This window comes from Oncorhynchus keta, chromosome 19 (assembly GCF_023373465.1).
Source record: "Oncorhynchus keta strain PuntledgeMale-10-30-2019 chromosome 19, Oket_V2, whole genome shotgun sequence".
Taxonomy (NCBI): domain Eukaryota; kingdom Metazoa; phylum Chordata; class Actinopteri; order Salmoniformes; family Salmonidae; genus Oncorhynchus; species Oncorhynchus keta.
The window spans coordinates 81,865,285-81,889,131 of record NC_068439.1 but is presented as its reverse complement, the minus strand read 5'-3'; the positions used below and the strand labels follow the sequence as shown (position 1 = coordinate 81,889,131).

The 23,847-nt window shown below is 45.8% G+C and overlaps 1 protein-coding gene and 2 long non-coding RNA genes across 4 annotated transcripts in view; 1 reads left to right on the top strand and 2 right to left on the bottom strand.

Annotated features, from left to right (window-relative positions):
• Positions 1–17,393, top strand: part of LOC118375283 (steroid hormone receptor ERR2-like) — a 78,699-nt gene extending 61,306 nt beyond the window's left edge. The window contains exon 6 of the mRNA XM_052471500.1: positions 13,221–17,393. Within this exon, the coding sequence (XP_052327460.1) occupies positions 13,221–13,465 (245 nt within the window). The 3' untranslated portion in view covers positions 13,466–17,393. The remainder of the gene's footprint in view (positions 1–13,220) is intronic.
• Positions 17,394–18,344: 951 nt separating this feature from the next.
• Positions 18,345–21,361, bottom strand: LOC127909525 (uncharacterized). Of its 2 annotated transcripts, none has more exons than XR_008071724.1 (3): positions 20,995–21,361; positions 19,599–19,989; positions 18,345–19,520 (listed from the first exon to the last, which is right to left on the bottom strand). It is a non-coding gene; the product is annotated as an uncharacterized LOC127909525 (long non-coding RNA). The 2 variants fall into 2 exon arrangements; XR_008071725.1 differs by having other exon boundaries at positions 18,345–19,989; positions 20,995–21,033; positions 21,112–21,361.
• Positions 21,362–21,987: 626 nt separating this feature from the next.
• Positions 21,988–22,646, bottom strand: LOC127909526 (uncharacterized). The gene is made up of 3 exons (XR_008071726.1): positions 22,471–22,646; positions 22,315–22,392; positions 21,988–22,042 (listed from the first exon to the last, which is right to left on the bottom strand). It is a non-coding gene; the product is annotated as an uncharacterized LOC127909526 (long non-coding RNA).
• Positions 22,647–23,847: the final 1,201 nt, after the last annotated feature.

Genomic DNA, 23,847 nt, shown 5'->3' with positions numbered 1-23,847 from the left:
TCCCCCTCTCTCTCTATCTCTCCCCCCTCTCTCTCTGTTCCCCTCTAGCTCTCTCTCTCAGCCTCTATCTATCTATCTATCTATCTATCTCTCTCTCTCTCTCTCTCTCTCTCTCTCTCTCTCTCGCCCCCTCTATATCTCTCTTTACCCCTCTATCTCTCTCTATCTCTCCCCCTTCTCTCTCCCCCTCTATCTCTCTCTCCCCCTCTATCTTTCTCTCTCTCCCCTATCTATCACTCTCACTCTTCCTCTCTCTCTCTCTCCCCCTCTAAATCTCTCTCTACCCCTCTATCTCCCCCCTCTCTCCCCCCTCTCTCTCCGCCTCTCTCTCCGCCTCTATCTCTCTCTCTCCCCCTCTATATCTCTCTACCCCTCTATATCTCTCTCTACCCCTTTATATCTCTCTCTACCCCTCTATATCTCTCTCTACCTCTCTCTCTCTCTCTCTCTCTCCCCCTCTATATCTTTCTCTATCTCCCCCCTCTCCCCTTCTATATCTCTCTCTCTCTCCCCCTCTCTCCCCTCTATATCTCTCTACCCCTCTATCTCTCTCTCCCCCTCTATATCTCTCTCTACCCCTCTACCCCTCTACCTCTCTCTCCCCTCTATATCTCTCTCTACCCCTCTATATCTCTCTCTATCCCCGCTCTCTCTCTCTATCCCCCTCTATATCTCTCTATCCCCCTCTCTCTCCCCCTCTATATCTCTCTCTATCCCCTCTATATCTCTCTCTACCCCTCTATATCTCTCTCTACCCCTCTATCTCTCTCTCCCCTCTATATCTCTCTCAACCCCCCTCTCTCTACCCTTCTATATCTCTCTCTATCTCCCCCTCTCTCTCCCCCGTTTTATCTCTCTCCCCCTCTATCTCTCTCTATCCCACCCCTCTCTCTCCCCCTCTATATCTCTCTCTATCCCACCCCTCTCTCTCCCCCTCTATATCTCTCCCCCTCTCTCCCCCTCTATATCTCTCTCTATCTCCCCCTCTCTCTCCCCCTCTATATCTCTCTCTATCCCCCCCTCTCTCTCCCCCTCTATACCTCTCTCCCCCTCTATATCTCTCTATCCCCCCTCTCTCCCCCTCTATATCTCTCTATCCCCCCCTCTCTCTCTCCCTCTATATATCTCTCTATCTCCCCCCTCTCCCCCTCTATATATCTCTCTATCCCCCCTCTCTCCCCCTCTATATCTCTCTCTATCTCCCCCTCTCTCTCCCCCTCTATATCTCTCTCTATCTCCCCCTCTCTCTCCCCCTCTATACCTCTCTCCCCCTCTATATCTCTCTATCCCCCCTCTCTCCCCTCTATATCTCTCTATCCCCCCTCTCTCTCCCCTCTATATCTCTCTCTATCTCCCCCCTCTCTCCCCCTCTATATCTCTCTCTATCTCCCCCCTCTCTCCCCCTCTATATCTCTCTCTATCTCCCCCTCTCTCTCCCCCTCTATATCTCTCTCTATCCCCCCTCTCTCTCCCCCACTTTATCTCCATAGCAGGCAACAAGCTCTCACTGCAGAATTAGATGTTTTTCCACGTTTCACCAAACATCACATTTTGAAGTTGCTTTAAACATACAATTTCAAAGTTGCAAAAAAAACGATTGCCTGATCACTGGAATTGAAGACAAGACCCTCGGTGCCGGAACGAGCAGATTAAAGTGCTCCCTGATGCCGCCTAGTGGCGACATCCTGTATTTAGGTCCACCTAAACTCCAGACGTTTTAATAGAAGGCCAGCATCCCGGAGTCGCCTCTTCACTGTTGACGATGAGACTGGACAGAGGAACTCTGCCTAGAAGGCCAGCATCCCGGAGTCGCCTCTTCACTGTTGACGATGAGACTGGACAGAGGAACTCTGCCTAGAAGGCCAGCATCACGGAGTCGCCTCTTCACTGTTGACGATGAGACTGGACAGAGGAACTCTGCCTAGAAGGCCAGCATCACGGAGTCCCCTCTTCACTGTTGACGATGAGACTGGACAGAGGACCTCTGCCTAGAAGGCCAGCATCCCGGAGTCGCCTCTTCACTGTTGACGATGAGACTGGACAGAGGAACTCTGCCTAGAAGGCCAGCATCCCGGAGTCGCCTCTTCACTGTTGACGTTGAGACTGGACAGAGGAACTCTGCCTAGAAGGCCAGCATCCCGGAGTCGCCTCTTCACTGTTGACGTTGAGACTGGACAGAGGAACTCTGCCTAGAAGGTCAGCATCCCGGAGTCACCTCTTCACTGTTGATGTTGAGACTGGACAGAGGAACTCTGCCTAGAAGGCCAGCATCCCGGAGTCGCCTCTTCACTGTTGACGTTGAGACTGGACAGAGGAACTCTGCCTAGAAGGTCAGCATCCTGGAGTCACCTCTTCACTGTTGACGTTGAGACTGGACAGAGGAACTCTGCCTAGAAGGCCAGCATCCCGGAGTCGCCTCTTCACTGTTGATGTTGAGACTGGACAGAGGAACTCTGCCTAGAAGGCCAGCATCCCGGAGTTGCCTCTTCCATGTTAACGTTGCGACTGGACAGAGGAACTCTGCCTAGAAGGCCAGCATCCCGGAGTCGCCACTTCACTGTTGACGTTGAGACTGGACAGAGGAACTCTGCCTAGAAGGCCAGCAGCCCGGAGTCGCCTCTTCACTGTTGATGTTGAGACTGGACAGAGGCACTCTGCGTAGAAGGCCAGCATCCCGGAGTCGCCTCTTCACTGTTGACGATGAGACTGGACAGAGGAACTCTGCCTAGAAGGCCAGCATCCCGGAGTCACCTCTTCACTGTTGATGTTGAGGCTGGACAGAGGAACTCTGCCTAGAAGGTCAGCATCCCGGAGTCGCCTCTTCACTGTTGATGTTGAGACTGGACAGAGGAACTCTGCCTAGAAGGCCAGCATCCCGGAGTCGCCTCTTCACTGTTGACGATGAGACTGGACAGAGGAACTCTGCCTAGAAGGCCAGCATCCCGGAGTCACCTCTTCACTGTTGACGTTGAGGCTGGACAGAGGAACTCTGCCTAGAAGGCCAGCATCCCGGAGTCGCCTCTTCACTGTTGATGTTGAGACTGGACAGAGGAACTCTGCCTAGAAGGCCAGCATCCCGGAGTCGCCTCTTCACTGTTGACGATGAGACTGGACAGAGGAACTCTGCCTAGAAGGCCAGCATCCCGGAGTCGCCTCTTCACTGTTGACGTTGAGACTGGACAGAGGAACTCTACCCAGGAGGCCAGTATCCTGGAGTCACCTCTTCACTGTTGACGTTGAGACTGTACAGAGGTTAAGCGAAGTGGAATGAGCATTGGGGCTCATTTGTTTCCATGTGGTCCCCTACCAATGAATGACTGTTTGGAGGGTCCTGTCCCCCTACTAATCAATGACTGTTTGGAGGGTCCTGTCCCCCTACTAATCAATAACTGTTTGGAGGGTCCTCCTACTAATCAATAACTGTTTGGAGGGTCCCCCTACTAATCAATGACTGTTTGGAGGGTCCTGTCCCCCTACTAATCAATAACTGTTTGGAGGGTCCCCCTACTAATCAATGACTGTTTAGAGGGTCCTGTCCCCCTACTAATCAATAACTGTTTGGAGGGTCCTGTCCCCCTACTAATCAGTGACTGTCTGGAGGGTCCTCCTACTAATCAATGACTGTCTGGAGGGTCCTGTCCCCCTACTAATCAATGACTGTCTGGAGGGTCCTGTCCCCCTACTAATCAGTGACTGTCTGGAGGGTCCTGTCCCCCTACTAATCAGTGACTGTTTGGAGGGTCCTGTCCCCCTACTAATCAATGACTGTTTAGAGGGTCCTCCTACTAATCAATGACTGTTTAGAGGGTCCTGTCCTCCTACTAATCAATGACTGTTTGGAGGGTCCTCCTACTAATCAATGACTGTTCAGAGGGTCCTGTCCTCCTACTAATCAATGACTGTTTGGAGGGTCCTCCTACTAATCAATGACTGTTCAGAGGGTCCTGTCCCCCTAATAATCAATAACTGTTTGGAGGGTCCTGTTCCCCTACTAATCAATGACTGTTTAGAGGGTCCTGTCCCCCTACTAATCAATAACTGTTTGGAGGGTCCTGTTCCCCTACTAATCAATGACTGTTTAGAGGGCCCTGTCCTCCAACTAATCAATGACTGTTTAGAGGGTCCTGTCCTCCAACTAATCAATGACTGTTTGGAGGGTCCTCCTACTAATCAATAACTGTTTGGAGGTTCCCCTTAATAACCAATGACTGTTCAGAGGGTCCTGTCCCCCTAATAATCAATAACTGTTTGGAGGGTCCTGTTCCCCTACTAATCAATGACTGTTTAGAGGGCCCTGTCCTCCAACTAATCAATGACTGTTTAGAGGGTCCTGTCCCCCTACTAATCAATGACTGTTTGAAGGGTCCTCCTACTAATCAATAACTGTTTGGAGGTTCCCCTTAATAACCAATGACTGTTTGGAGGGTCCTGTCCCCCTACTAATCAATGACTGTCTGGAGGGTCCTGTCCCCCTACTAATCAATGACTGTCTGGAGGGTCCTGTCCTCCTACTAATCAATGACTGTCTGGAGGGTCCTGTCCCCCTACTAATCAATGACTGTCTGGAGGGTCCTGTCCCCCTACTAATCAATGACTGTCTGGAGGGTCCTGTCCCCCTACTAATCAATGACTGTTTGGAGGGTCCCCCTACTAATCAGTGACTGTTTGGAGGGTCCTGTCCCCCTACTAATCAAATCAAATCAAATGTATTTATATAGCCCTTCGTACATCAGCTGATATCTCAAAGTGCTGTACAGAAACCCAGCCTAAAACACCAAACAGCAAACAATGCAGGTGTAAAAGCACTACTAATCAATGACTGTTTAGAGGGTCCTGTCCCCCTACTAATCAATGACTGTTCAGAGGGTCCTGTCCCCCTACTAATCAATGACTGTTTAGAGGGTCCTGTCCTCCAACTAATCAATGACTGTTTAGAGGGTCCTGTCCTCCAACTAATCAATGACTGTTTGGAGGGTCCCTCCTACTAATCAATAACTGTTTGGAGGTTCCCTTAATAACCAATGACTGTTCAGAGGGTCCTGTCCCCCTAATAATCAATAACTGTTTGGAGGGTCCTGTTCCCCTACTAATCAATGACTGTTTAGAGGGCCCTGTCCTCCAACTAATCAATGACTGTTTAGAGGGTCCTGTCCCCTACTAATCAATGACTGTTTGAAGGGTCCTCCTACTAATCAATAACTGTTTGGAGGTTCCCCTTAATAACCAATGACTGTTTGGAGGGTCCTGTCCCCCTTACTAATCAATGACTGTCTGGAGGGTCCTGTCCCCCTACTAATCAATGACTGTCTGGAGGGTCCTGTCCTCCTACTAATCAATGACTGTCTGGAGGGTCCTGTCCCCCTACTAATCAATGACTGTCTGGAGGGTCCTGTCCCCCTACTAATCAATGACTGTCTGGAGGGTCCTGTCCCCCTACTAATCAATGACTGTTTGGAGGGTCCCCCTACTAATCAGTGACTGTTTGGAGGGTCCTGTCCCCCTACTAATCAAATCAAATCAAATGTATTTATATAGCCCTTCGTACATCAGCTGATATCTCAAAGTGCTGTACAGAAACCCAGCCTAAAACCCCAAACAGCAAACAATGCAGGTGTAAAAGCACTACTAATCAATGACTGTTTAGAGGGTCCTGTCCCCCTACTAATCAATGACTGTTCAGAGGGTCCTGTCCCCCTACTAATCAATGACTGTTTGGAGGGTCCTGTCCCCCTACTAATCAATGACTGTTTAGAGGGTCCTGTCCTCCAACTAATCAATGACTGTTTAGAGGGTCCTGTCCCCCTACTAATCAATAACTATTTAGAGGGTCCTGTCCCCCTACCAATCAATGACTGTCTGGAGGGTCCTGTCCCCCTACTAATCAATGACTGTTTAGAGGGTCCTGTCCCCCTACTAATCAATGACTGTTTAGAGGGTCCTGTCCCCCTACCAATCAATGACTGTCTGGAGGGTCCTGTCCCCCTACCAATCAATGACTGTTTAGAGGGTCCTGTCCCCCTACTAAGCAATGACTGTTTAGAGGGTCCTGTCCCCCTACTAATCAATGACTGTTCAGAGGGTCCTGTCCCCCTACTAATCAGTGACTGTTTAGAGGGTCCTGTCCCCCTACTAATCAGTGACTGTCTGGAGGGTCCTGTCCCCCTGCTAATCAGTGACTGTCTGGAGGGTCCTGTCCCCCTACTAATCAGTGACTGTCTGGAGGGTCCTGTCCCCCTGCTAATCAGTGACTGTCTGGAGGGTCCTGTCCCCCTACTAATCAATGACTGTTCAGAGGGTCCTGTCCCCCTACTAATCAGTGACTGTTTAGAGGGTCCTGTCCCCCTACTAATCAATGACTGTTCAGAGGGTCCTGTCCCCCTACTAATCAGTGACTGTTTGAGGGTCCTGTCCCCCTACTAATCAGTGACTGTCTGGAGGGTCCTGTCCCCCTGCTAATCAGTGACTGTCTGGAGGGTCCTGTCCCCCTACTAATCAGTGACTGTCTGGAGGGTCCTGTCCCCCTGCTAATCAGTGACTGTCTGGAGGGTCCTGTCCCCCTACTAATCAGTGACTGATTGAGAGCCTTTTTCTCCTGCTTCCTGCCTGACATACTGAGAAATGAGGGAGCTTTCTATTTTGTCTTCAGATGACAAACTCCTCAAAGAGATGAAGGGAGGGAGGGAGGGAGGGAGGGAGGGAGGGAGGGAGGGAGGGAGGGAGGGAGGGAGGGAGGGAGGGAGGGGGAGGGAGGGAGGGTCAGAGAGGAATAACAGAATGAGAGGTATAGAGTAGTAGATAGAGAGAGACGCCATCCAAGGTGTCATATTGTCTCATGGAGATCTGGTCTGTGTGTGTGTGTCTGTGTGACGGCTCTGGAAATGTATGTCCATTGATTTGGTAATTAGCGCAGTATTGACGGGATTGACGCCAGCCTGCTAACGGGTTATCTGGAAATTGTTTCATGAAAGTTGCCAGGTCGCAATTGTAAATGAGAACTTGTTCTCAACTTGCCTGTGGTCCTTCTGTGGCTCAGTTGGTAGAGCATGGCGCTTGTAACGCCAGGGTAGTGGGTTTGATTCCCGGGACCACCCATACGTAGAATGTATGCACACATGACTGTAAGTCGCTTTGGATAAAAGCGTCCGCTAAATGGCATATATTATATTATTGCCTTAAATAAAAGGTGAAATAAAAAAAATACAAAAGTTAGTTATGCATTCTGCCTCTCTCTCTCTCACTAACATACGCACACACACACACACACACACACACACACACACACACACAGACACACACACACACAGAGTGGAGTGGAACACATGCGCGGCCCACGTAGCCTAGTTAATGTCCCCTGATAGAAAGGTAATTTACAACAGAAGAGAGCTGGCTGCCTGGTAACAGACAATCAGTCAGTTAAGAATGTAATTAGCTCTCTTCTTTACGTTTTTCTGCCTCGTTTACATGTTCTGTCTTCTACTGCTCTATTTTTAAAGTACTCTGTTCCTGATTCTCTGGAGTTTTGGTCATAAAATGTAGGGATTGGACACTTAATTTATAAACAGGAAGTCCCCTTGGTTGAGTCAGTCAGTCATTTATAAACAGGAAGTTCCCTTGGTTGAGTCAGTCAGTCATTTATAAACAGGAAGTCCCCTTGGTTGAGTCAGCCAGTCATTTATAAACAGGCAGAACCCTTGGTTGAGTCAGTCAGTCATTTATAAACAGGAAGTTCCCTTGGTTGAGTCAGTCAGTCATTTATAAACAGGCAGTCCCCTTGGTTGAGTCAGTCAGTCATTTATAAACAGGCAGTCCCCTTGGTTGAGTCAGTCAGTCATTTATAAACAGGCAGAACCCTTGGTTGAGTCAGTCAGTCATTTATAAACAGGAAGTTCCCTTGGTTGAGTCAGTCAGTCATTTATAAACAGGAAGTTCCCTTGGTTGAGTCAGTCAGTCATTTATAAACAGGAAGTTCCCTTGGTTGAGTCAGTCAGTCATTTATAAACAGGAAGTTCCCTTGGTTGAGTCAGTCAGTCATTTATAAACAGGAAGTTCCCTTGGTTGAGTCAGTCAGTCATTTATAAACAGGAAGTTCCCTTGGTTGAGTCAGTCAGTCATTTATAAACAGGAAGTTCCCTTGGTTGAGTCAGTCAGTCATTTATAAACAGGAAGTCCCCTTGGTTGAGTCAGTCAGTCATTTATAAACAGGTAGTCCCTTGGTTGAGTCAGCCAGTCATTTATAAACAGGAAGTCCCCTTGGTTGAGTCAGCCAGTCATTTATAAACAGGAAGTCCCCTTGGTTGAGTCAGCCAGTCATTTATAAACAGGAAGTCCCCTTGGTTGAGTCAGCCAGTCATTTATAAACAGGAAGTCCCCTTGGTTGAGTCAGCCAGTCATTTATAAACAGGAAGTCCCCTTGGTTGAGTCAGCCAGTCATTTATAAACAGGCAGACCCCTTGGTTGAGTCAGCCAGTCATTTATAAACAGGCAGTCCCCTTGGTTGAGTCAGCCAGTCATTTATAAACAGGAAGTCCCCTTGGTTGAGTCAGTCAGTCATTTATAAACAGGCAGACAGACCCCTTGGTTGAGTCAGTCAGTCATTTATAAACAGGCAGAACCCTTGGTTGAGTCAGTCAGTCATTTATAAACAGGCAGTCCCCTTGGTTGAGTCAGTCAGTCATTTATAAACAGGCAGTCCCCTTGGTTGAGTCAGCCAGTCATTTATAAACAGGCAGTCCCTTGGTTGAGTCAGCCAGTCATTTATAAACAGGCAGTCCCCTTGGTTGAGTCAGTCAGTCATTTATAAACAGGAAGTTCCCTTGGTTGAGTCAGTCAGTCATTTATAAACAGGAAGTCCCCTTGGTTGAGTCAGCCAGTCATTTATAAACAGGCAGAACCCTTGGTTGAGTCAGTCAGTCATTTATAAACAGGCAGTCCCCTTGGTTGAGTCAGCCAGTCATTTATAAACAGGCAGAACCCTTGGTTGAGTCAGTCAGTCATTTATAAACAGGAAGTCCCCTTGGTTGAGTCAGTCAGTCATTTATAAACAGGCAGAACCCTTGGTTGAGTCAGTCAGTCATTTATAAACAGGCAGTCCCCTTGGTTGAGTCAGCCAGTCATTTATAAACAGGCAGAACCCTTGGTTGAGTCAGTCAGTCATTTATAAACAGGAAGTTCCCTTGGTTGAGTCAGTCAGTCATTTATAAACAGGCAGTCCCCTTGGTTGAGTCAGCCAGTCATTTATAAACAGGCAGAACCCTTGGTTGAGTCAGTCAGTCATTTATAAACAGGCAGTCCCCTTGGTTGAGTCAGTCAGTCATTTATAAACAGGCAGAACCCTTGGTTGAGTCAGTCAGTCATTTATAAACAGGAAGTTCCCTTGGTTGAGTCAGTCAGTCATTTATAAACAGGCAGTCCCCTTGGTTGAGTCAGTCAGTCATTTATAAACAGGCAGAACCCTTGGTTGAGTCAGTCAGTCATTTATAAACAGGCAGACCCCTTGGTTGAGTCAGCCAGTCATTTATAAACAGGCAGACCCCTTGGTTGAGTCAGTCAGTCATTTATAAACAGGCAGTCCCCTTGATTGAGTCAGCCAGTCATTTATAAACAGGCAGACCCCTTGGTTGAGTCAGCCAGTCATTTATAAACAGGCAGACCCCTTGGTTGAGTCAGTCAGTCATTTATAAACAGGCAGACCCCTTGGTTGAGTCAGTCAGTCATTTATAAACAGGAAGACCCCTTGGTTGAGTCAGTCAGTCATTTATAAACAGGCAGACCCCTTGGTTGAGTCAGTCAGTCATTTATAAACAGGAAGTCCCTTGGTTGAGTCAGTCAGTCATTTATAAACAGGCAGACCCTTGGTTGAGTCAGTCAGTCATTTATAAACAGGCAGACCCCTTGGTTGAGTCAGCCAGTCATTTATAAACAGGCAGACCCCTTGGTTGAGTCAGTCAGTCATTTATAAACAGGTAGACCCCTTGGTTGAGTCAGTCAGTCATTTATAAACAGGCAGACCCCTTGGTTGAGTCAGCCAGTCATTTATAAACAGGCAGACCCCTTGGTTGAGTCAGTCAGTCATTTATAAACAGGCAGTCCCCTTGGTTGAGTCAGTCAGTCATTTATAAACAGGCAGTCCCCTTGGTTGAGTCAGTCAGTCATTTATAAACAGGCAGTCCCCTTGGTTGAGTCAGTCAGTCATTTATAAACAGGCAGACCCCTTGGTTGAGTCAGTCAGTCATTTATAAACAGGCAGACCCCTTGGTTGAGTCAGCCAGTCATTTATAAACAGGCAGACCCCTTGGTTGAGTCAGTCAGTCATTTATAAACAGGCAGACCCCTTGGTTGAGTCAGCCAGTCATTTATAAACAGGCAGACCCCTTGGTTGAGTCAGTCAGTCATTTATAAACAGGCAGTCCCTTGGTTGAGTCAGTCAGTCATTTATAAACAGGCAGTCCCTTGGTTGAGTCAGTCAGTCATTTATAAACAGGCAGACCCCTTGGTTGAGTCAGCCAGTCATTTATAAACAGGCAGTCCCCTTGATTGAGTCAGTCAGTCATTTATAAACAGGCAGACCCCTTGATTGAGTCAGCCAGTCATTTATAAACAGGAAGTCCCCTTGATTGAGTCAGCCAGTCATTTATAAACAGGCAGACCCCTTGATTGAGTCAGCCAGTCATTTATAAACAGGAAGTCCCCTTGGTTGAGTCAGCCAGTCATTTTATAAACAGGAAGTCCCCTTGATTGAGTCAGCCAGTCATTTATAAACAGGCAGACCCCTTGGTTGAGTCAGCCAGTCATTTATAAACAGGAAGTCCCCTTGATTGAGTCAGCCAGTCATTTATAAACAGGCAGTCCCCTTGGTTGAGTCAGTCAGTCATTTATAAACAGGAAGTCCCCTTGGTTGAGTCAGTCAGTCATTTATAAACAGGAAGTCCCCTTGGTTGAGTCAGCCAGTCATTTATAAACAGGCAGACCCCTTGGTTGAGTCAGCCAGTCATTTATAAACAGGCAGTCCCCTTGGTTGAGTCAGTCAGTCATTTATAAACAGGAAGTCCCCTTGGTTGAGTCAGTCAGTCATTTATAAACAGGAAGTTCCCTTGGTTGAGTCAGTCAGTCATTTATAAACAGGAAGTCCCCTTGGTTGAGTCAGTCAGTCATTTATAAACAGGCAGTCCCCTTGGTTGAGTCAGTCAGTCATTTATAAACAGGCAGTCCCCTTGGTTGAGTCAGCCAGTCATTTATAAACAGGAAGTACCCTTGGTTGAGTCAGTCAGTCATTTATAAACAGGAAGTCCCCTTGGTTGAGTCAGCCAGTCATTTGATGTTGTCCAGTGTTCACAGATTTCCCAGTTGACACAACCAGACAATTTCTAAGGCATGTGAAGTGAAGTGAACTCCCTCCATCCAGGACATGCTGCTGTGGAAATGAAGTGCACCTCTCAGAGCCTGATCCAAATCAGGAAAACCAACTATCTGCAATTGATTTAAAAAATCAGTCAAGTAGACTTTCCATGAAGTGGAGTTTTTTTGGGTTGTTTTATTTTTATTTTAGGACTGTTGTTTTAAAGGGGACTGCTTTCTCTTCTCTTTCTGATGGAAATTAAGGCCATCTGCCCCTCAAGTTGAACGATGCCCTGCTAACGCGCCCACACACACACACACACGCTCACACACGCACGCACCCACACGCACACACACACGCTCACACACGCACGCACACACACGCACACACGCACACACGCACACACACACACACACACGCACACACGCACACACGCACACACACACACACACGCACACACGCACACACACACACACGCACATACACACACACACACACACGCACACACGCACACACGCACGCTCACACGCACACACGCTCACACGCACCCACACACACACACACACACACACGCACGCACACGCACACACGCACACACGCACACACACACACACGCACCCACACGCACACACACACACACACGCTCACACGCACACATACAGCTAATGCAGTCATCTGAATTCATTAGTAGATGAGAGTATATGGTCCGGGATACAAATAAATATTTTACTCATCCACAGAATATGGAGATTTATACAGTCTCCCTGGAGTCCCAGTACACACATTTATTTAAGTCCAGTGATTAACTATAAACTAAATAGAGAGAGTTTAAAAAAAAATGTATTCTTAGGAGCCACAGAATTTAAAGTGGAGAGAGAGAGAGAGAGAGAGAGAGAGAGAGAGAGAGAGAGAGAGAGAGAGAGAGAGAGAGAGAGAGAGAGAGAGACAGAGATGTACATTTTGTACATTGTTAAAACACTGTATATATATATATATATATATGTATAATATGACATTTGTAATGTCTTTACTGTTTTGAAACTTCTGTATGTGTAATGTTTACTGTTAATTTTTGTTGTTTTTCACTTCATATATTCACTTTGTATGTTGTCCACCTCACTTGCTTTGGCAATGTTAACACGTTTTGCCAATAAAGCCCTTGAATTTAATTTTGAAACTTCTGAGAGAGATGTGTAATGAGAGAGAGAGAGAGGGTGTGGAGAGAGAGAGTTGAGAGAGAGAGAGAGAGAGAGAGAGATATTCACTTTGTAGAGTTGTCTAGAGGGAGAGGAGAGAGAGAGAGAGAGAGAGAGGGTGAGGTAGAGAGAGAGAGAGAGAGAGAGAGGGTGAGGGTGAGAGAGAGAGAGAGAGAGAGAGAGAGAGAGAGAGAGAGAGAGAGAGAGAGAGAGAGAGAGAGGAGAGAGATAATTGCGAACAATCAAGTTTTATTTGCGGGCTACTTTTTGTTTGCATTAAGTAAAAGACATCCAAAGGTTATTTATTTTCTCTCTCTCTCTTCTCTCTCTCTCTGTCTCTCTCTCTACTTCACCTCTCGCTCTCTCTCTCTCTCTACCCTTCCCTCTCTTTCTACTTCCCTTTCTCTCTCTCTCTCTCTCTCTCTCTCTCTCTCTCTCTCTCTCTCTCTCTCTCTCTCTCTCTCTCTCTCTCTCTACCTCACCTCTTTTTACCTCACCTCTCCCTCTACCACACCTCTCTCTCTACCTCACCTCTCTCTCTCTCCCTCTCCCTCTCTCTACCTCACCTCTCTCTCTCTACCTCACCTCTCTCTCTCTCTCCCCCTCCCCCTTTCTCTCTACCTCACCTCTCTCTCTCCCCTCCCTCTCTCTTTCTCCCCCTTCCCTCCTCCTTCTCTCTCTCCTTATAGACTCCAGGCATATAGAGAATGTGGAGGCTGTGCAGCGGCTCCAGGACTCTCTCCATGAGGCCTTGCAGGACTTAGAAGGTGCCCACAACACGGAGGACCCTCGGCGGACAGGAAAGCTGCTGATGACTCTTCCCTTGCTCCGTCAGACCGCCGCCAAGGCCGTGCAGCACTTCTACAGCATCAAGGTGCAGGGAAAAGTGCCCATGCACAAACTCTTCTTGGAGATGCTGGAGGCCAAGGCTTGATAATTGGGCGGGGAGGCTTGAATGACAGCTGCATCGCCCAATGAGGATGAAGGACAGCCCCGGAATAGGAGGGGTGATGCTACGGAGAACCTATGACAGTGACATTATAACGCTGATCGTTGTTTCTATGGAACAAAATTAATGAGGAATAGAGGGAAACGAGACAAACTGATTTTAAGGGTGAATATAAAGAGTCATGTATATAAAGATGCTGTGTACAGAACTGCTGTTATAATCAGAGACTCTTCGGTCTAGATCACCTGTAACTACTGAGAGATTTGGTTTCTTTTCACCTTGTGAATAGGAATGGTATGATCTGATCAATCTGATTGGTTAGAGCCACTCAAGTATCTGATCAATCTGATTGGTTAAAGAGCTACTCAAGTATCTGATCAATCTGATTGGTTAGTGCTCCTCAAGTATCTGATCAATCTGATTGGTTAGTGCTACTCAAGTATCTGATCAATCTGATTGGTTAGAGCTACTCAAGTATCTGATCAATCTGATTGGTTAGTGCTACTCAAGTATGATTTTTTTCTCTTTTTTAATGTTTATGTCAGTTGTATAACATTATATTCTGGTATATATCCCAGTCAACAGTTTAGACACACCTACTCATTTAAGGGTCTTTCTTTTTTGTTGTTGCTATATTCTACATTGTAGAATAACAGTGAAGACATCACAACTATGAAATAACACATATGGAATCATGTAGTAACCAGAAAAGTGTTAAACAAAACAAAAATATTTGAGATTCTTCAAAGTAGCCACCCTTTGCCTATTTGATGACAGCTTTGCATACTCTTGGAATTCTCTCAACCAGCTTCATGAGGTAGTCACCTGGAATGCATTTCAATTAACAGGTGTGGCTTGTTAAAAGTGAATTTGGAGAATTTCTTTCCTTCTTAATGCATTTGAGCCAATAATTTGTGTTGTGACAAGGTAGGAGAGGTATACAGAAGATATCCCTATTTGGGCAAAGTCCATATGATGGCAAGAACAGCTCAAGAAAGCAAAGAGAAACAACAGTCCATCATTACTTTAAGACATGAAGGCCAGTCAATACGGAAAAATTAAAGTACTTTGAAATATTATTCAAGTGCAGTCGCAAAAACCATCAAGCACTATGATAAAACTGGCTCTCATGAGGACAGCCACAGGAAAGGAAAACCCAGAGTTACCTCTGCTGCAGAGGATAAGTTCATTAGAGTTACCTGCCTCAGAAATTGCAGCCCAAATAAATGCTTAACAGAGTTCAAGTAACAGACACATCTCAACATCAACTGTACAGAGGAGACCTGCGTGAATCAGGCCATGGTCGAATTGCTGCAAAGAAACCACTACTAAAGGACACCAATAAGAAGAACAAACAATGGACATTTAGACCGGTGGAAATCTGTCCTTTGGTCTGATGAGACCAAATTTGAGATTTTTGGTTCCAACTGCCGTGCCAGTGTGAGATGCAGAGTAGGTGAACGGATGATCTCTGCATGTGTGGTTCCCACCGTGAAGCATGGAGGAGGAGGTGTGATGGTGCTTTGCTGGTGACACTGTCTGTGATTTATTTAGAATTCAAGGCACACTTAACCAGCATGGCTACCACAGCATTCTGCAGCGATATACCATCCCATCTGGTTTGTGCTTATTGGGAGTGTAATTTGTTTTTCAACAGGACAATGACCCAACACACCTCCAGGCTATGTAAAAGCTATTTGACCGAGAAGGAGAGTGATGGAGTTCTGCATCAGAAGACCTGGTCTTCACAGTCACCTGACCTCAACCCAATTGAGATGGTTTGGGATGAGTTGGACAGCAAAGTGAAGGAAAAGCAGCCAACAAGTGCTCAGCATAGGTGGGAACTCCTTCAAGACTGTTGGAAAAGCATTCCATGTGAAGTTGGTTGAGAGAATGCCAAGAGTGTGCAACGCTGTCATCAAGGCAAAGGGTGGCTACTTTGAAGAATCTAAAATATATTTTGATTTGTTTAACACTTTCTTTTGGTTGCTACTTTATTTCATATGTGTTATTTCATAGTTGTGATGTCTACACTTTTATTCTAGAATGTAGAAAATAGCTAAAAAAAAAAAAATTAAGACCCTTGAATTAGTAGGTTTGTCCAAACCTTTGACTGGTACTGTATATGTACTGTATATTGGGTCATTTTCCCTAGGAATGGATTGGGTTTGGCAGTTATTGTGTTGTATTACTTATCAAAGAAGCACATCCATACACCTTTAGGGGGTAAGAGTTTGAGTCCTTCGTAACCACACCTGGGCTGAAATAAAATAAGCCTTTCATTGTCAGAGAGCCTTCCGTTGTCAGAGAGCCTTCCGTTGTCAGGGAGCCTTCCGTTGTCAGAGAGCCTTCCGTTGTCAGGGAGCCTTCCGTTGTCAGAGAGCCTTCCGTTGTCAGGGAGCCTTCCGTTGTCAGAGAGCCTTCCGTTGTCAGGGAGCCTTCCGTTGTCAGAGAGCCTTCTGTTGTCAGAGAGCCTTCCCAGAGTCCCCCGAGAGTTTTTTTTATCCTCTCTGTTATATCACACAATATTTTACATAAAGCTGCTTTTTTTTATGACCATAGAGTGAATTCTGCTTCCTGTTTTCTTTTTTTGCCAAGAAAGGTACAGTGTCATGACAACCCTACACGATACTGGTGTCATGACAACCCTACACGATACAGGTGTCATGACAACCCTACTCTGTTATGCCCTGAGCAGAGGGAGCAGGGTTCCCCACTTCAGAGATCCCATGTGCGGAACAGAGCTAACCCTCCAACCACTCACAGTAATGTAATGTGTAGCTAATTATAGCTAAATACAGAAGAGATGCTGTTCCCTTGGCACCCACCAACCCCTACCTCCCTCCTCTCAAAGGTGTAACGATCAAACCGATACACTGTTCAGAGCATCTCCTCTACAGTCAACTATAGTCTACTGTAATGTTGACAATGAGATGGAGCTTTGGGAATGGAAAGGTCGATGATAACTGCCAAAGGCTGTGTTTACACAACTCTGATATTTTTTCCCACTAATTGATCTGTTGACCAATCACATGTTTTCACATCATATTTTTTTTCTGAGCTGATTGTGATTGGTCAAAAAAATATCCGAATCGGGCTGCCTGTGTGAACGCGGCCTAATTCAGCAGGGTGTTGGGCTTCAGAGTGGCGCAGCGGTCTAAGGAACTTTAGCTCAGTGCTAGAGGCGTCACTACAGACCCTGGTTTGATTCCAGGCTGTATCACAACCGGCCGTGATTGGGAGTCCCACAGGGCGGTGCACATTTGGCCCAGCGTCGTCCGGGTGAGGGTTTGGCCATGGGTTGGCCGTCATTGTAAATAAGAATTTGTTCTTAACTGACTTGCCGAGTTAAATAAAGGTAAAAAAATATATATATACATTAATAATAATAAATTCCATTTAAACTCCAGTCAATTCAGAAATTAAACCAAATTCCAATTCCAAATGTACCCTTCTAAAAAAACATTGAAGAGAATTAGAACTTCCTCGAGTTGAATGGAATTGACCCCAACACTGTAATTCAGTAATTTAAAGGATCTCAGGACAGTGATAATGTGTCCTTTGTACTGGTCCAAGATCAGTTCTCTCCCCAACTGCCACAGTATCTTAATCTATTGGGAATATAAATTAGCTATGCAGATACTTACTTCCTATTCCAATAGCTCCTCGAAGCTTACAACCAGACATTATATTGTAGTACATTTGGGAGTAGCACCGACCGGTACTTGAACCTGGGTCCAGCAACTGTCAAGCAAACACCTTACCCATTATGGCAAGAGGTATCAAGTCTCATGACAAGGGTTGTGAGGTGTTGGGTAAAGGTCGCTACAATATGATGAACTATGTTAATAAGACTAAGACAAAGAGAGTATCTCTCCAAAGAGTTGTGAGTTTCAGTACTATTCCCTTCTCTGTTCTCCTCAAAGATAATTATTAATTCAAGATAATTATTGTTCCTAACCCCCCCCATCCTCATTATTCGCTCAAATTAATGTAAGAAAAATAAAAGAGAAAAATGCTTAATTTATTTTAAGCGGCTAAAACGGTATATATCTAATTAATTTTAATTGTCTTCATAAGCTGAAAATTCTCAAAAGATATAGAGCAATTAAATCTCAGCATTGACTCCGTTACCTCTGGGACAGAGAGGAGACCGTTTAACAGGCTTGGCAGTGAAGGGTTTTGGCTAGACGGCTAACGCGATTGCATGGGCATCTTTAACGGTTTATTAACAGTTAAGAAAAGGAGTTATAACAGTCATATTAGCAGTGTAATAGGTATATAAATACGAGTGATCACTGGGCTATGCAAGGCCAAATATGGCCAATACTATTGTGTTTGTTATTAATGAGCTGACTGGTGAATCTTTGGTTGTACTTTGTTAACATGTTTAAATGAAGTGAATACAGTTAAACGTACACAGTAACTGTTAGTATATAACATATTCTATCCCCTCCAGTTCTGTCAACCATGGTAACTGTTCACAATCCTAAACTAATACAGACACAGTGACTGTTAGTATATAACATATTCTATCCCCTTCAGTTCTGTCAACCATGGTAACTGTTCACAATCCTAAACTAAGATAGACACAGTGACTGTTAGTATATAACATATTCTACCCCATTCAGTTCTGTCAACCATGGTAACTGTTCACAATCCTAAACTAATATAGACACAGTGACTGTTAGTATATAACATATTCTATCCCCTTCAGTTCTGTCAACCATGGTAACTGTTCACAATCCTAAACTAATATAGATGTTTGGTATTTGGCTGTTGCGTTTTCACAAATGATTTGTTATTATTTGTTTTTGAATTCAGTATTAAAGGAAATTAAGTAATATATTAGTCACCACTAATATATGAGGAAAACTTTTATTTTTTTAAATATTTTTTTATTTAAAAAAACAACAAAAAGAGACAAGAGTAAAAAGTTGAGCCAGTCCATTTTTTATATCACATGTTGTGTTTGGGAACTTGGTGACGGCTCCTTGTGTCGTAAAATGGAGGAACATACTGCAATATACAGCACATTACCATGAATGTTGGTACAGGACAAAGCAGACAGAACATATCAATTACTCCTGGTTTGGAAGCGGGCCGGGCTGTTCCCCTGAGACCAGGTGGCAAAGAAATACAGGAATATCACTTCCTGTCTGGGTATTAAAAACATGGAGGTGACAAGGGGCACATTCCTGGGAGGAAGGAAGCTTCTTATCCGACGTTCTATTTGCAGAGGACTAGAGTATCTTATCACCACGCACATTGAGATGACTAGAATTTACATAAAACACAAACAACAATTTGCTTTCCGACTTATGGCTCGTTGTGGTCCGCGGTGTATTGACTAGTGAAGGTCTGGGACACGGTATGCACCCTAGATATTTGATTACCCTAGAGGATTGATTCCCCCTTAATAATAGCACTATGGTAGCTGTTAAGATGTATGAGGTATCAGGGTAAGAATGAAAGATTTGGTTAATTGTGATACCTACAGGATGAACTTCTGCCACCTATAAAAAGAGACTATGGAGAGAGTCTATGGTAATAACTATGTATGTTCATCTCTGATTTTTTAAAACATTTATTTAACTAGGCAATTCAGTTAAGGACAAATTCTTATTCATAATGACGGCCTACCAGGGAACAGTGGGTGAACTGCCTTGTTCAGAGGGGCAGAACAACAGATTTTTACCTTGTCAGCTCGGCGATTCGATCCAGCAACCTTTCGGTTACTAGTCCAATGTTCTAATCACTAGGCTACCTGCTGGTTACTAGTCCGACACTCTAACCACTAGACTACCTGCTGGTTACTAGTCCAACACTCTAACCACTAGGCTGCCTGCTGGTTACTAGTCCAACACTCTAACCACGAGGCTACCTGCTGGTTACTGGTCCAACGCTCTAACAACTAGGCTACCTTCTGGTTACTAGTCCAACACTCTAACAACTAGACTACCTGCTGGTTACTAGTCCAATGTTCTAACCACTAGGCTACCTGCTGGTAACTAGTCCAACACTATAACCACTAGACTGCCTGCTGGTTACTAGTCCAATGTTCTAACCACTAGGTTACCTGCTGGTTACTGCCCCAATGCTCTAACCACTAGGCTACCTGCTGGTAACTAGTCCAACACTCTAACCACTAGGCTACCTGCTGGTAACTAGTCCAACACTCTAACCACTAGGCTACCTGCTGGTAACTAGTCCAACAATCTAACCACTAGACTACCTGCTGGTTACTAGTCCAATGTTCTAACCACTAGGCTACCTGCTGGTTACTAGTACAATGTTCCAACCACTAGGCTACCTGCTGGTTACTAGTCCAACACTCTAACCACTAGGCTACCTGCTGGTAACTAGTCCAACACTCTAACCACTAGGTAACCTGCTGGTTACTGGCCCAGTGCTCTAACCACTAGGCTACCCTGCTGGTTACTAGTCCAATGTTCTAACCACTAGACTACCTGCTGGTTACTAGTCCAATGTTCTAACCACTAGGCTACCTGCTGGTTACTAGTCCAACGCTATAACCACTAGGCTACCTGCTGGTTACTAGTCCAATGTTCTAACCACTAGACTACCTGCTGGTTACTAGTCCAATGTTCTAACCACTAGGCTACCTGCTGGTTACCAATCCAAAGCTCTAACCACTAGGCTACCTGCTGGTTACTAGTCCAACACTCCAACCACTAGGCTACCTGCTGGTTACTAGTCCAACGCTCTAACCACTAGGCTACCTGCTGGTTACTAGTCCAACGCTCTAACCACTAGTCTACCTGCTGGTTACTAGTCCAACACTCTAAACACTAGGCTACCTGCTGTTTACTAGTCCAACACTAACCACTAGTCTACCTGCTGGTTACTAGTCCAACGCTCTAACCACTAGGATACCTGCTGGTTACTAGTCCGATACTCTAACCACTAGACTACCTGCTGGTTACTAGTCCAACACTCTAACCACTAGGCTACCTGCTGGTTACTAGTCCAACACTCTAACCACGAGGCTACCTGCTGGTTACTGGTCCAACGCTCTAACCACTAGGCTACCCTGTAACTGTCCAACACTCTAACCACTAGGTAACCTGCTGGTTACTGGCCCAACTCTAACCACTAGGCTACCCTGCTGGTTACTAGTCCAATGTTCTAACCACTAGACTGCCTGCTGGTTACTAGTCCAATGTTCTAACCACTAGGCTACCTGCTGGTTACTAGTCCAACGCTCTAACCACTAGGCTACCTGCTGGTTACTAGTCCAATGTTCTAACCACTAGACTACCTGCTGGTTACTAGTCCAATGTTCTAACCACTAGGCTACCTGCTGGTTACCAGTCCAAAGCTCTAACCACTAGGCTACCTTCTGGTTACTAGTCCAACACTCTAACCACTAGGCTACCTGCTGGTTACTAGTCCAACACTAACCACCAGTCTACCTGCTGGTTACTAGTCCAACACTCTAACAACTAGACTACCTGCTGGTTATTAGTCCAATGTTCTAACCACTAGGCTACCTGCTGGTAACTAGTCCAACACTATAACCACTAGACTGCCTGCTGGTTACTAGTCCAATGTTCTAACCACTAGGTTACCTGCTGGTTACTGGCCCAATGCTCTAACCACTAGGCTACCTGCTGGTAACTAGTCCAACACTCTAACCACTAGGCTACCTGCTGGTAACTAGTCCAACACTCTAACCACTAGGCTACCTGCTGGTAACTAGTCCAACACTCTAACCACTAGGCTACCTGCTGGTAACTAGTCCAACACTCTAACCACTAGGTAACCTGCTGGTTACTGGCCCAATGCTCTAACCACTAGGCTACCCTGCTGGTTACTAGTCCAATGTTCTAACCACTAGACTGCCTGCTGGTTACTAGTCCAATGTTCTAACCACTAGGCTACCTGCTGGTTACTAGTCCAACGCTCTAACCACTAGGCTACCTGCTGGTTACTAGTCCAATGTTCTAACCACTAGACTACCTGCTGGTTACTAGTCCAATGTTCTAACCACTAGGCTACCTGCTGGTTACCAGTCCAAAGCTCTAACCACTAGGCTACCTGCTGGTTACTAGTCCAACGCTCTAACCACTAGTCTACCTGCTGGTTACTAGTCCAACACTGTAACCACTAGGCTACCTGCTACTAGTCCGACACTCTAACCACTAGGCTACCTGCTGGTTACTAGTCCAACACTAACCACCAGTCTACCTGCTGGTTACTAGTCCAATACTCTAACCACTAGTCTACCTGCTGGTTACTAGTCCAATACTCTAACCACTAGTCTACCTGCTGGTTACTAGTCCAACACTCTAACCACTAGGCTACCTGCTGGTTACTAGTCCAACACTCTAACCACTAGGCTACCTGCTGGTTACTAGTCCAACGCTCTAACCACTAGTCTACCTGCTGGTTACTAGTCCAACACTCTAACCACTAGGCTACCTGCTGGTTACTAGTCCAACACTCTAACCACTAGGCTACCTGCTGGTTACTAGTCCAACGCTCTAACCACTAGTCTACCTTCTGGTTACTAGTCCAACACTCTAACCACTAGGCTACCTGCTGGTTACTAGTCCAACACTAACCACCAGTCTACCTGCTGGTTATTAGTCCAACGCTCTAACCACTAGTCTACCTGCTGGTTACTAGTCCAACACTCTAACCACTACGCTACCTGCTGGTTACTGGTCCAACACTCTAACCACTAGGCTACCTGCTGGTTACTAGTCCAACGCTCTAACCACTAGGCTACCTGCTGGTTACTAGTCCAACACTCTAACTACTAGGCTACCCTGCTGGTTACTGGTCCAACGCTCTAACCACTAGTCTACCTGCTGGTTACTAGTCCAACGCTCTAACCACTAGTCTACCTGCTGGTTACTAGTCCAACACTCTAACCACTAGGCTACCTGCTGGTTACTAGTCCAACACTCTAACCACTAGGCTCCCTGCTGGTTACTAGTCCAACACTCTAACCACTAGTCTACCTGCTGGTTACTAGTCCAACGCTCTAACCACTAGTCTACCTGCTGGTTACTAGTCCAACACTCTAACCACTAGGCTACCTGCTGGTTACTAGTCCAACACTCTAACCACTAGGCTCCCTGCTGGTTACTAGTCCAACACTCTAACCACTACGCTACCTGCCACCCCAAAAAGCCAAATATAATATCGTAAATTGTAAATAATGTAAACATTATGGAAGCTCTACGTTTGACACACATATTTGGGAAAGATGATGAGGCATTTTGATGTGTTTTGCAGTGGTCATGCTCACTGTATTCATGTGTAAATATGTGTTTTGTTTTGTTTGAGTGGGTCAGTTCTACTAAAATACAGTGACAATAAAATCACGTGGTTTATTAAAGTACATCTCACAACATCGTTGTTGTTTTTTTGTTTACCGCTCTGTTGTATACAACATCCAGAAACAACATCTAACAGACCTCGTCTAGTGAGGGGAGAAAAATGACATAAATGGATGAGAACTCAATCTGCTGTTTGACAGAGATCCTTTTGAGAGGGAGATCCTGGATGATTTCGAGAAAGGGGACAGGGGCGGTGCTGAATGGCTACTTAACAGCCCCCCCCCCCCTCTACACACACACACACACACACACACACACACACACACACACACACACACACACACACACACACACACACACACACACACACACACACACACACACATACAAACACACACCCCATACGCCCCAATGAGCAAGCCTGGCGGCCAGATGCTAAAAGGACAAATCCGACCCGAGTTAAGCGCACGTAAATGGAACCCATTCACTTTTTGTGCACCTATGTGTATTCTGACCCTGAACTTAAGCCTGAGAACAGCCCGCTATTCACCCGCTATTCACCCGCTATTCACCTGCTATTCACCTGCTATTCACCCGCTATTCACCCGCTATTCACCCGATATTCACCACTATTCACCCGCTATTCACCCGCTGTTCACCCGCTATTCACCCGCTATTCACCCGCTATTCACCCGCTATTCACCACTATTCACCCGCTATTCACCCGCTGTTCACCCGCTATTCACCCGCTATTAACCCGCTATTCACCACTATTCACCTGCTATTCACCCGCTATTCACCGCTATTCACCCGCTATTCGCCCGCTGTTCACCCGCTATTCACCCGCTATTCACCCGCTATTCACCTGCTATTCACCTGCTGTTCACCAGCTATTCACCTGCTATTCACCTGCTATTCACCCGCTATTCACCTGCTGTTCACCAGCTATTCACCTGCTATTCACACGCTATTCACCCGCTATTATCCCGCTATTCACCCGCTATTCACCACTATTCACCCACTATTCACCTGCTATTCACCTGCTATTCACCCGCT